We start from the raw sequence: 12,881 nt of genomic DNA on the forward strand, positions 1-12,881 counted from the left end.
GAGTGGTTTACCTGGCAAAAACATAGCACTGGGGCACCTGAGGATCATGTTTTGACACTGTCATTTAAATTCCAAGGAAGATGTCTGTGCTTTCTCATTGGGACATAGATGTCTGTGCTTTTCACAGGGGCAGTGAGTGGGACAGAAATTGCATGGTGAGAGCCCTGCTTGGTCTGTCAAACTTCTGTTGTCGTGGTGACTCAAGAGCAGGAGAGAACTCAATCTGCCTCTCCAATTCTGGCCTGGGTTTGCTGGAGACGGAGTTTAAAAAGCAACTTTATTTGAGAACACAATACGTTTGCTTTACTGTTCTTGAGACATAATACATTCATAACCCTTTCTCTTGACTCCTATCATGAATATTTTTCTCAAGCTTGACGTACTTGGACAAGTTATTCATAGCTATTAGCTAGCAACATAGCTATTATGATTGATTCCATTCTTGCCTTGTCGTTAAAGAAGCCTGTATTTGTTCTTTTCTTGAAAGTTTTTTTCTTAATGTTTAATTTGTTCTTCATTTCAAAGGTTCTGAAGAAAAAGCACTTGAAAGATGTGCATCTCCAACAAGTGTCTGTGAGAAGATTCACATCATTCAATCTCTTTTCAGTAGATGGCCAGAATACAGAAGAGACTGGGATCTGGGTTCAGTATAAAAGCATCTTTTATCCTGAGTATAGTGTGTCCTTAAGGTAATCATCATTTAAGTACTTCCTAAAATCTTGCACAGAATATAAAACTCATTTGTCATTCTTGTAGTGTTCTGTATAGCCAGGACATAGTTTATAAATAAACTGTTAGATGTTATCTTTAGCTGTTCATTACAGTAAGCAGATTGTCTGCGGTGGTGTTTGGTTATTTTTCAGTACATCTCAGTAAAGTGCCAGAGCTTGAAATGTATACTGGTGATTGTACCTATAACAGAATGCAAAGGCAGGCATTTGTTTAGTATTTCTAATGGCTTTTCTGTTTTGATGTTCTCATGATGTAAAAAGGAGGTAAAAACTGAACAAATTTACTTGTAATTTTAATCAAAATTTTAGTGACACGATGTTATTCGTAAAGTTCTGAAAGCTTTTTGTTAGTGATCTATATTTTATTGAAATTTCTTCTTAATTCTTCTAAAACTCCGTGATAATTTGGAAGCCAATTGTTAAAACAAGAGAATATAAGAATTCCTTTTCCTACAGAAAGTGTTAATTTCTAATGAAAGAACAGGATTTATATCAGAGTAGATAAATCAAAACAATACATTCTGAAGGAATTGTTAGTGAGTTCTCAGTAGCAAAACAGAAAAGTTTATAGCTCTGTCCATTCATTACTGTTTTTTTTTTCTAATCTCTTGCTTTTCCGTGTTCAGTTTTATGCATGCCTATAACTTGGTTTTGCCTCAACAGGTGTCACTACAACAGTAACTTAAGCATCATTGAATCAATACTTGTTCTGCAGCCTCTGATTAAGCCTGCTGAGTGTGTCAGACTTTGCGTTCTGTGCAAAATGCAAAATCTGGAGAGTCTGACTCATGGGAATTTTGAAGTACACTTCTTATTTCGCTAGGACCTTCAGTAAGAGTCAGTCTTAGAAACTAAGATCTAACAAAAACAAGTGACCACCATTAACTCTGACATTTTTGCAAAGTTATAAACAAAAACATTCAAAACAAACAAAGCAGCTGCATAGAGCTTGTCTTAAATCTGCAGCAAAGTGTAAAATCACGTATGAAATTGTTTAAGGCTTTACAAAGTTTTAATGTTCATTTTTTTCCATGCTTAAGCTTACTGAAACTAAAGGTTTTCAGAAGAAAACCTTTCAATTTGAAAATTCTGCCTAACTGTGATAGAAGTACGTATAATTCTGCTTATGGAGTTTTCCAGTGAGCTGTTGAGTAATGCTAGGGGTTCTGCCAGAGGCTCACAGTCTACTTAATCTCTTTATGCAGTGTCTCTGCTCCCTGGTTGTATGTCTTCAGAAGCACACTGGCAGTAGGAAATGTTAGATAGGACTTGCTCAGCCCAAATTCTTTTTAGGGTGCTGTCTTCTTCATTCAGTCTCCTTAGTTCACTGCTGTGATCTGCAGCACGTGGTATCACCTACCCGATTGACCATTTGGAAGACATGATGCAAGTTAAAGTTCAACTGTGCTTGCACTGCAAAAGGAAAGCAGATGTCAGGCTGATCTTGCTGTCACATGATTTTTGAGCACTTCTGTTTCCATCACTTTCCATGTGTAGTGGAATTGCTAAGTCAGGGCCTGAAGCAGTGATGGAGCACCTGGTGGGAAGGCAGGGCCGACCCAGGGGAGCTCAGGTGCAAGCAATGACCGGAAGGGGTGGAGCCAGGATCCACCCCTTCCCGGACCTCATTTAAGGGTTGGCAGTGGAGGTGAGGGTATCTCTCTGGAGATTCCTGTATACCTGAGGTCTTCTGTTGGTAAGCAGATTCTTTTCTTTGTTTCTGTGCATACAGCTGTTGCATTTGAGCAAGTCCTCACTTGCTGTAGCTTTGGACTTTGGTACTCTGCTGTCATTGCTGCATTTTCCATCGCATCACCCCATGTCATCTTTCTATTTTTATTTGTTATTTGGCTAAAAGAAGCTTCATAGATAATGGGGTACAGCTCAAATTATTAGGTTACGGTCATGTTTGCTTATGTATGGCTTAATTATTGTCAATCACTGTATTCTATATTACTGAGTACAGGCATTTTATTTTTGTCTTTTATGTTTGTCTGAGCTTTGCCAATAGAAATGTATAGTTTCTGTGCTGGAGCAAGCTCACATTTGGTTTCAAAAAATATGTATTGAGGATGACAGGAAAACTGTCTACTGGTGGGGATTTTCTTCCCCTCAGTTTGGTTTTTTTTTTTTTCTAGAGGATACTCGATTGCTGAAAATGGTAATCAGGCTGATCATTTAGTAATAATGATCAAAAATTATGTACTCCTACACTTCTTTACTGAACCAGTAACAATGGACAGCATATATTTACTACTTCAAAATAGCAAAGATTGGTGAAGGAAGAAAGGAGAAATTCTTCACTGTGTGTTTTGTCAAAGTATAAGTAGCTGCCCCAAAATCCAGTTTATTGTGAGTCTGTGTCAAATAAAGTTTCTTTCCTACTTTTTCGGTTCCGGTATTTTAAGGTGGTAAATTTAACAGTTCAACACACATAGCAGATTAACAGTTCTCCTAGCTGAAACGTGTGTGTCTCAAAGATAAATCTTGGAGTTAGCTTTCTTGGCTCTTTGAGAACTGAGCGTGTCTTAAAAACTGAAAACTTAAGTCTTTCCTTCAATTTTTTTTCCATCTGTTGACAAAATATTGATTATTGTTTTCATTAATGGAAACAGTTAGAACCAGATAAAGAAACAAGTTAGTAACGTTATTAACAACAAGAACATCATTCGGGTAAATTAGAACTGTGTGCTCTAGTAGGAGAGCCTTTTCATAGCTCATTTTGTCAGAAAAAGATGTTGCTATGACCTCTCTAATCATTACAAAAGTGCTTTTGAATGTTCAACTACGTATGTTTTCCTTATACATTAACATCTTCTTGGGAAAGCTCATTGCTTATGTTATATGTTGAAAGTGTTGTCAACTAATATCTTGACAAGACTAAATACTTTAGAAAGTTCATAAGGTTGATAGTGGCTTTTGGCAAAAAGTCTAAAGGTCAACCTATATCAGTTCAAAGGCTATCAAAACAGATCAAATTGTGTATTCAGATATGCTATGACCTAGCTGGAATTACTGTTCTACAGGGGCCTGGGGACCGCTTTGTTAGGCAAATAAAAGCTTCCATAGGAGCTACTGGTCATGTGTGTGATTTTTCTGAAATTCTCAAAGCAGCTTGTATTAATAAACTGCCATTTTTCTAGCCAAATTCAGACTGGGTTCACGTTTGGGTAAGAAGAGCGTATGCAATGCTTTTCTGTTAGTAGTTCATTTTAGAATCATTTCTTTATAAGAAATCTTTCAAAGCAGGAAGCCAGATGTATCTCATGTAAGGCAAATTTCACTTAAAAATTTGATTTATATGTTGTTATTAAAAATCCATGTGACCTGTCTAGTTAAACAACAATCTCTAGTGTGCGGAATGAAATGCAGGTTTGCAGTATCTGGCAGAAGGTGGTTTCTTTAGAGCTTAGGTGTTCTCGGTACTAAGATGCTTCACAATAATTTTGGAGTATGAAAGGAGTGTCTGATGAGCACTTTTTTTAGTAGTGAAAAGTAGTGTCAAAATGAAATCTCCTGTCCTGTGATTCCTAACCTCTGTTGATTAGGCGAGACCTACTTGGATTGGTAATGTATTTGATGCCTCTACACAGTACATCCTTTCTTAACAATATATGCTGGATGGCTACGTACGCGTGATTACACAGAATGACAGGACTGTAGAGGTTAGGAGGGACCTCTTTAAGTCATTACAGATCATAACGATGTAGTATCTCCCTGTGGCAATGCTGTCTGTCTCTTAGGAAATTTTTTTTAATTAAAGCTTAAAAATGAGTCATCAATGTCATTACTTTTTCAGGATATGGATTTTGTTTAAAATTGTAGGCTCATTTTAAGCAGTTAGAGAAAAAGCAAGTTATTTTTGTGGTAAAATATTTTCCATCAATCAGTAATTTGGTATTTCAAATACTTAAAATGCTGAACTGAAAAGAAGAATGCCAGCAGCTTACGAGAAGGTTTAAATCTTTGTAAAGAGAGTGAAGTGTGGCTTAGTATTGAATTCCACTGGATATTCCTGTAGGATATTTCTGCTAATAACTTTTTGAATTCTAATCGTTAGGGTGCGTGGTTTTTTTTGGTTGGTTGGGTTTTTTTAGTCCTAGACAGAAAGGGAATGAAAGAAGGTGTGAAGGAATATTGTCTACCCATTGTGGACAGTTTGTGAGGATATAACAATCTTGCTTATTCAAATTATTGCATGTTAGGAGACAATATTTGGATTTAGAAGCATAAACACTTGGGAGCAGGAGGAAGGAACTGAGGAAAAAGCTAAAAAGTGATTTGGCAGCATACTTCCATTGTTCACTGAACTAAAACAGTTGCATTGTATTGTCCAAGAGTAGTATATATAAAAAAAGAATTTGTAGATAAAAAAAGCTGCTGTTTTGATTTCTTACTGTATTAAGCTGAGATCTTAAACTGGTATGAAAGAGTACGTTGTCTTGGTTTTTCTATATTCTGTCCCAGAAAAAGCATCTAATTGGATAACAAAGTTTGTAGATAGTTTGTAGAGTCTCACCACCAATTGTCACTGCGGTCAGTGAGAATCTCAGTGTTTTTGTTGTCAAGTCCCCTTAGCAGCAACTATTTTATTCTTATCCTGTCTTTCATTTTCCACAAACGTTGTAGCTTTATTTTGTATCTAGGTTAATAATGCACGGCACTGTGTTTCTCCTGCTCACTCACAAACATTGTATAGAAATACAGCCTGTCTTAGTTTTTTGTCATTGTGTTTAAGTATGGTACTACTTTCCTCCTTCTGTTGAAGAGTAATATAAAGCAAGAAATGGAACTTAGTTTAGTTTCATAATGATTGATGGAAAGCATACCTTAATAAGGGAGCTACTGAATGATTATCTACATCATACTGCCTACAACTCTTCCTGAACTGAAGAGGAAGAAATATATTAATATATTTTAATACTTCTGTCCCTCTCCCTATATAATTTTATTTATACATCCAAAGTTAATTTGCTCATGGTGGGGAAGTAAGGAATTTTTCTTTACTTTGTATCAGGAGAAACTTGAATTATATTAGTTTATTGTTCTTCAGTTTGTCTTCTATAACTTATTACCTCAGCGGTAGAAATTTTTGCATGCTGTACCTTGAAGACTTATTATAAGAATGCTGTAGGTCAGATTAACCATGCTGAGCTGAAATCCTTTGTCCATGTTACCAGTGCTTGTTTGAAGTATTTTCTATGTTGATCTCAGCAATCAGCTTTGAACTATTTTTGCTTGCTCTGTGCAATATTCATAACATATTCCAATACTCAATGCTAATGTTCTTCTGTATTTTGGGATGCCTGTGGGAATTTATGGGAGTTTTGGGATTGGGATTTAACTACAAACTCCTGTGATTTCTTTTCTTGACTTTCATAATACAGTGCACGTGATTTTTTTTTTTTTTTTACAAATGCTTCATGGGCAGCTTGTTCAACATACCGTTGAAAGCTGTAAATATAAAAGGCGTTTATAGAAACAGGGTGTGATGTGTATTGCATCACATCTTTTTTTTTTCTGAGCTAGGTAATGGAGGATCAGCTGATAAGTGCTGCTGCTTCACTGCACCACTCTACAGAACTATTGGGGTAGAACAGTGTAGAGCTGTGGATCCCATGTTAGAAATGGTGTTTTTGAGGAATGGGACTGAGTAGCGTGATATCCATGGCAGACTTCAGGCTTATAGAATACCCATGTTTACAGATGCGTGTGACTTTTAGACTACCAGTCCCATTTGAGGTGGACTTGTTACTGACTTGGCGTAGCCTTACATTAGTCCATAATAGCAATATGTGTAAAACCTGAGATGTCACTTTCAGAATAAGTGACAGTGGCTTTGCTGTCCAGGTGACTCTTTGGATAATGGCTACTCCTCTCATTCTAGGTGGTTGAGCTCGCTCCTTGCTTTTGTTCAGTGAAGGCATTAAACCAGTTTTAGGATGAGTGCAGAGTGAGACAGAGAAGGAGGAGGATGTCCTTTGTTGCAAAGCTGTATCTTTCTCATCATTTAGTTATAGGTCACGTATGTGCTTGCTGTGAATGGTATTTGTGAAAGCAAGAAAAAGGTGCCCAGACAGGGAATGAGAGAAAGAGACTTTCAGTATTGGAGGCAGCCTGTGTAAAATGCCACCGCTGACTAAGACAGCAAAATTTAGAGTGTGTTGTGTTTGTACTTGGATGCCACAATCTTTTGGCCACTGAGTATGAAATACTAGAATATATTTGAAATTTGTGTGTATTTATTTTATCATAGATTATAAAACAGTAATCAGAGGGAGAATTGATCCTTAACAAAAACTGTTTATATTTAAAAAAAATAAAATTAATTGTGGATGAAATGTAGAGGAAACTTGTTTCTTGTGTTTTGCCCTGACAATATTTAAAAAACAACCTTGGAAACAATAGAAGTGGGGCAGACATGAGTAATGGAGTCTTACCTTACTTGTAAAGCAGATGTAATCTCGTCTCCAGTTAAAAATCATTATTTTGGAAACAGTCTGAAATTTTGTTTGGTGGTAGCTTAAGGCCAGCTCTATTATTGTATCAGGTTTCCATTTTGCTTTTTGTCTACCTTTTGAACCTGGAGATATAAATTGTATTATTTTCTAGCTCAGGACATTCCACTTACATTTTTCTCTCTTCATAGTATTCAGTTGAACTACAGGTACTAGAGTGCTAAATTGTTCACCCTTTTCTCTGCTTGCCTAACTTGAAGGTTTTTATGATAAATCCCCTCTATTTATGGACTATGAATACACAGAAATCAGGAAAATAGTAGTTTCCAGGACTAAACTACATGTGAATGAAGGCTAAATTTTGTTGTATTGTTGTTTATTTTACTTTCTTGGCATTTTGTTTTCCCCCCAGTCTTACAAGTGTTTAGAGGAAAGATGTGCACGGCCATCTGGGAGACCCTAAGTTTGTCACAAATATGCGTGGTTATGCAGTTAGGATGCGAAGGAGCCAGCAGAACTAGCAATCCTGGTCATTTTCCTGTTACTTCCTTTGGATTAACTCTGTTGGATCAGTTGGCCAATCTGACTGAAACCAAAGTTGTCAAAGAAAAAAGAAGAGAATGTAATTTCTTTGTGCAGGTGATCAATTGAAATCCTTGTAGGCTTCCACCCTCAAGTGCAGCCAGGAAATGCGTTTCTGGTTTGTTTTTGTATAGCTAGAAGAAAAGCCCTGATGTTCAGTTGAAGGTTGCTTTTAATACCTTTCATATGTTTTCTTGTCCCTGTTTGTGAGCTCACTTCAGTTCCTGTTTTCCCCCTTTTTTTCTTTAAGAATTTGTTCTGGTGTTGTTTGGTACTTCTCAAAAATTAACGTTTAACTACAAATGTTATGCTACAAGTATTTTTTTGAACTGAAAATATACAGTTTCTGTGAAATATCTGTGAAAAGATAGATTTCCCCCGTTTTTTTTTTTTTTAAGCAACAATCTTCCTTGGGGGTGGGGGGGAACTGGGAGAACAAGCACTAATTTTGAAAATACTGAAGGTTTTATATTTCTTCTGTTTTTTTCACTGTTCAAAATTAATGTGATCACAAACAGCCCTGAAAGGTGTGTTAGAAACATTATGAAAAGGCTGCATTTTTGCATTTTGCTACCTTGCTGAATTATTTTCAGAGCTTTTTATGCATTTGTGGAAGAACTGTGTGATCTAATTGCGGTAAAGTGCAAGATTTCCTGATTTATTTTTTTTGTTTGTTTGTTTCTTTCTTATGGGCCTAAATTAGCTTGGAGTAGTTAAATATATGTGTATACGTATATACACATATAGTTCTTGTTTTGTGAGTCTAGTTAGCTTGACATCTGTAATGTTTACAGGAAGATTCTTAAGCAAATTCTTGCTCAACTTTGTGATTTCCTTCTGCAGGCTGTCTGATTTGCTCACTGTGTTCTAAAATTTGAAGTTTATATGTGAAATTAATTATCCTTGGTTTGGAATATTTATTTCACTTGAATTATACAAATATAAAATAAAGAGAATGCAATTCACTGAACAGAATCAGTTTGTTCACATTAATTAAAATGCTCTTGATTTTTTTTTTTGTGACAAAATAGGAATGTGTTTACTGCTGTCGTTTAATAATACTCTTTTCTTTTTCCTTTTTGAAGAAATTGCTCTACCAGAATTCTTCCTTCCCTATATGTGGTTTCCACAACTAAGCCAAAACCTAATTTTTTGGAGGAAAAAAAAAAATTGAAGTATTAGTTTCTGAGGAACGTTTTCCTGATTCATGAGTTTCAGTGGTAGATATTTGCAGACTACTGATTGTCTCCCAATTTTGCCTCTAGTTGGTACAGTAGTATCTGAAAAGGAGTGGATGAGAAATGGACACCACATGCTTTGAACGTCTTTTCTGAATAGTGTTTTTCTTTGTTTTTTGTATGTTGGTGAATTTGCTATTTCTGTTTTCTTCTAGATTGCACAACGGACTCTTGAATGTTAAAGATGTTCTTACAAGCTTTGACAACACAGGGAATGTCTGTAAGTCCATTGTTTATTTAGATACATTACTATGTTGACAGAATTACAATTGCATCAATATAAAATACTTCTGTTTGAGATGTCAGTAACCATTTCATTTACCCAAGAAACCCGTTACTGAGATCAGATACGCTGATCTACCTACCACAGCACTTTAGGTTGCAGTGATTTACGTAGCACAGTTGTTTGTGTGTATACATCCTTGAATCATCCCAGTGCAGGTTGGTTTTGGTTCTGTGATTGTGGCAGGAACGTCAGAGAAATTGAACTGGGTTGGACAAAAGGTGAGTTCAGTCCATTGATTTGTCTTGGCCGGTGACTATCTCTCAATATCTGAGCAACAGAGTAAAAACATGGGAAACATACAATGATACTTCCTTCCTGGAGAAGGCAATCTTACACCAGAGAAAAAGGAAAGAAAGCACTCAGTCAGATTGTGAAATTCCTCCTCACAGAATATTTGACTTGTAGAACATCCCATGGGTTCTAAAGACAGAGGAGAAAAATTATGGAAGAAAAATTCACTGTAGCTATTGAATATGAAAGTACCAGTTATGATTCAGGAATTGCTAGATGATAGGACAATTAATGGGGCAGTAGGATGATATTTTTGTCCTGGTCTTGAACTCTTGTCTGAGCATGAGTTACTGGCCACATTAATCTTAAACAAGATGAGCATTAAGTGGGCCTTCAGTATGTGAACCAGTCTGGCTCTGCTTCTCTATACTTATTAATAAAAATGTTACATGCTGTTAATGGACTTCATTTATAAAAATTTTAGTAGATCATAAGAAGCCAAATAAAAATAATTATAATGGTAATTACTACATAAAAACATGTACGTAATTTACAGATATATATATATATAATTCTTTTTGTGTGCTTTTTGCCTTATTTCTCAGGAGGGGCTGGTTGCTTTCAAGTAAGGAAATTTACAGAATAGAGCTAGAGAGTCTCTGAGTTTGTGAAATATTCAGTAAATATGCACATATAGCTTTGACAACGAAGAAAAGATAAGATTAACCTGCTCTAATATATGATTATTTCATCTTGAAACTCCAGTCTTTGTATTCCAGAGCTGTTTCAATAAACATGAGCTTTTCATTAGCAAGAAGATCAATTTAGTAAAATAAACCTTTGTTTTCAAAAGGAAAAAAATAATCACAAGCCATCTGCTCTCCCTTTTAAATTTGCTAGTTTTCATTTGGTTCTTAATGTTGAGAATACTTGTGTGGTCCTGCCGCAAAACGCATTAGGGTTTCACTTTGCCAAAGGGAAATTTTTTATTATTTCAGAATGAATATTGTATCTAAGGACTATATAGATATCCACATGATTAAGTCTGAGAAAGAAAATTCACATTTGTAATTATGGCTGACATCAGGTAGAGATGTAGGCATCACGAACTACATAATGAAAATATTTAGATTTAAGACATTTAGGATCTGGCAGAAAAAGCTTTGGTGAAATAACAGGAGGCAATTAAAGAGATTTGATGTTGTAAATGCTTCAAATAGAGAGCTAGAGGGACTTTTATAACAATTTACTTTTATTATCCGTAAATCTTGCTCAGTAAGGGGAAAAAAGAGGAACAAGGCATCATACTTTATTTTAACTATTGTTGTATGCTTTATCTTTGTTCTTTGTGTAAGTACTTAGATTTTCATTGATCTATACAAATTTCCTTGCTAACACAAATGAATTACTCTTCTAAAGTTTTATATGCTTTTCTATTGTTAGTTGTGCTGTTGGCTCTTCTATTAACCTTTTCCAGAATTTCAGCCACTTTCTTATTGATTACAGATAGCAGAACAAGACTTACTACTCTAATAGGCACAACGCCAGCACTAACTTACAAGTAAAATGACTTTTGTAAGTTCTTACTGTTTCTCTGCATATATGAAGATTCACATTTGTCCCTTTGGCTTCAGTATTGCTTTGAAGGTTCATGCTGTGCCATTATACAGTGTTTGTGAAGTAATTTTCAGATTCACTGCTCCCTTGTTTTTAAATGTCTGTATCTCTCTCTATTGATGTGCATATTTCTGCCCATTTTACTAAACATTCTAGATTAATCTCTATCAAGGTAACTGTAAAATAGTTATCTTCTGACAGCGTTACAGTACTGGCTTGGAGTGTAATCATAGAATTGCAGAATGACTTTGATAGGAAGGGGCCTTAAAACTTACCCAGTTTCAACTCCCCGCCATGGACAGGGTTGCTGCCCACTAAATCGGACTGCCCAGGGCACCATCCAACCTGGCCTTGAATGCTTTTATGGATGGGGCATCCACAGCTTCTCTGGGCAGGCTTAGAGCCTCATCACTCTCTAAAGAATTTGTCTAACATCTAACCTGAATCTCCACTCTTTAAGCTTAAAGCCATTCTCCCTTGTCCTATTGCTGTCAGAGAGTGTAAAAGGTCAGTCTCCCTCCTCTGTCTATAAGCTCTTCTCAGGTAATAGGAGGCTGCAGTAAAGTATACTGATAATAATAATATTTCCTTGCTACTATCTTTATGGAATAAAGGTGCCTAGTATTCAAGCCAGAACTGCTATGTATTGCACCACCGTAGTAAGGTTTCCCCAACCATGTGCTACTGAGCTGCTTTAATTAGATAATACCTGATTGAATATGTGTACTCCCATCATCCTTTGATCTGAAATGGCTTTCTCTTTGGCCTGTTTATGTATTTCTTGGCTCTGTCAGTGATAACCCACTGTGGAAATGGAAGATAATAATCCCACCTCCTTCTACACCTCAGAGTAACTATAGTTCTGATATTTCTAAAGCTAGGACTTTTTTTTTAAACAAGTGTTATGATGTTATTTACAACAATAACAATATTATCAGGTGATAGTCTGCCCTAAAGAAGATTTCTCAAATATATTTTAGCATTTAACAGTATTAGATTATTTCGTCTAATACTCAGTATTAGTGGAGCTAGTCAATATTGAACAGTCCCATCAACAGTATTGTGCTCCATGAAAGGATCCATGAAGTAATTACAGATTTTCATGTTCTTTTAGGATGCTTTGCATAGTCATAACTTATTTACTGGGCACTAAACATCACTTTCATGACTTGGGCTGAAATAATAAATAAGAAAATAAATATTTTAGTGTTCTGCATGTTTCTTTTGACTACCATGTTGAATCAGGAATGTTAATGTTTTGCTACAAATTCTAGATTATGAATTAATTGTCTATTAAACAGATAAGGTTTTGTTTAAAAGAAAAGCATTATGCATATTACATCATTTGAATCCAGAATTATTACTTTGAAATACCATTTAGTAATTCTAGTAATTCTAGTAATTTTTAAAACTATCTTGTATTTTTCTGAAAAAAAAAAAAGTTCTTTCAGAGAGAGTTTCTTTGGTCTTTTTGTTTCACTTTGATCTTTCTGCCTATGGCCACATCACCACACACAGTCAAAAGAAGAGTGGTAGAGCAGATTCTAGTTAATACCACTTTCTCTACACTCCCAGTGCACAAACTCAGTGCAGGTTGTGCCACTAGCTGGCAGCATTATATAAAATTTCAGAAAGCAGCTCTTGAGGAATACTTGTGACTGCTTCCAAAAGTGCTGCATACACCGGTAAGACTTGAGGGGAAAAACTGGAGCCAACTGCAGTAGCTGTAAATGGCATA

At 35.8% G+C, this 12,881-nt stretch overlaps 1 protein-coding gene across 1 annotated transcript in view; it reads left to right on the plus strand.

The window, feature by feature from the left end:
• CAMKMT (calmodulin-lysine N-methyltransferase) overlaps positions 1-12,881 on the plus strand; it is a 205,299-nt gene that overhangs the window by 3,639 nt on the left and 188,779 nt on the right. The window contains exons 2-3 of the mRNA XM_021392754.1: positions 526-689; positions 9,165-9,229. Coding sequence (XP_021248429.1) covers positions 526-689; positions 9,165-9,229 — 229 coding nt within the window. The remainder of the gene's footprint in view (positions 1-525; positions 690-9,164; positions 9,230-12,881) is intronic.

Source organism: Numida meleagris, chromosome 3 (assembly GCF_002078875.1).
Source record: "Numida meleagris isolate 19003 breed g44 Domestic line chromosome 3, NumMel1.0, whole genome shotgun sequence".
Classification (NCBI taxonomy): domain Eukaryota; kingdom Metazoa; phylum Chordata; class Aves; order Galliformes; family Numididae; genus Numida; species Numida meleagris.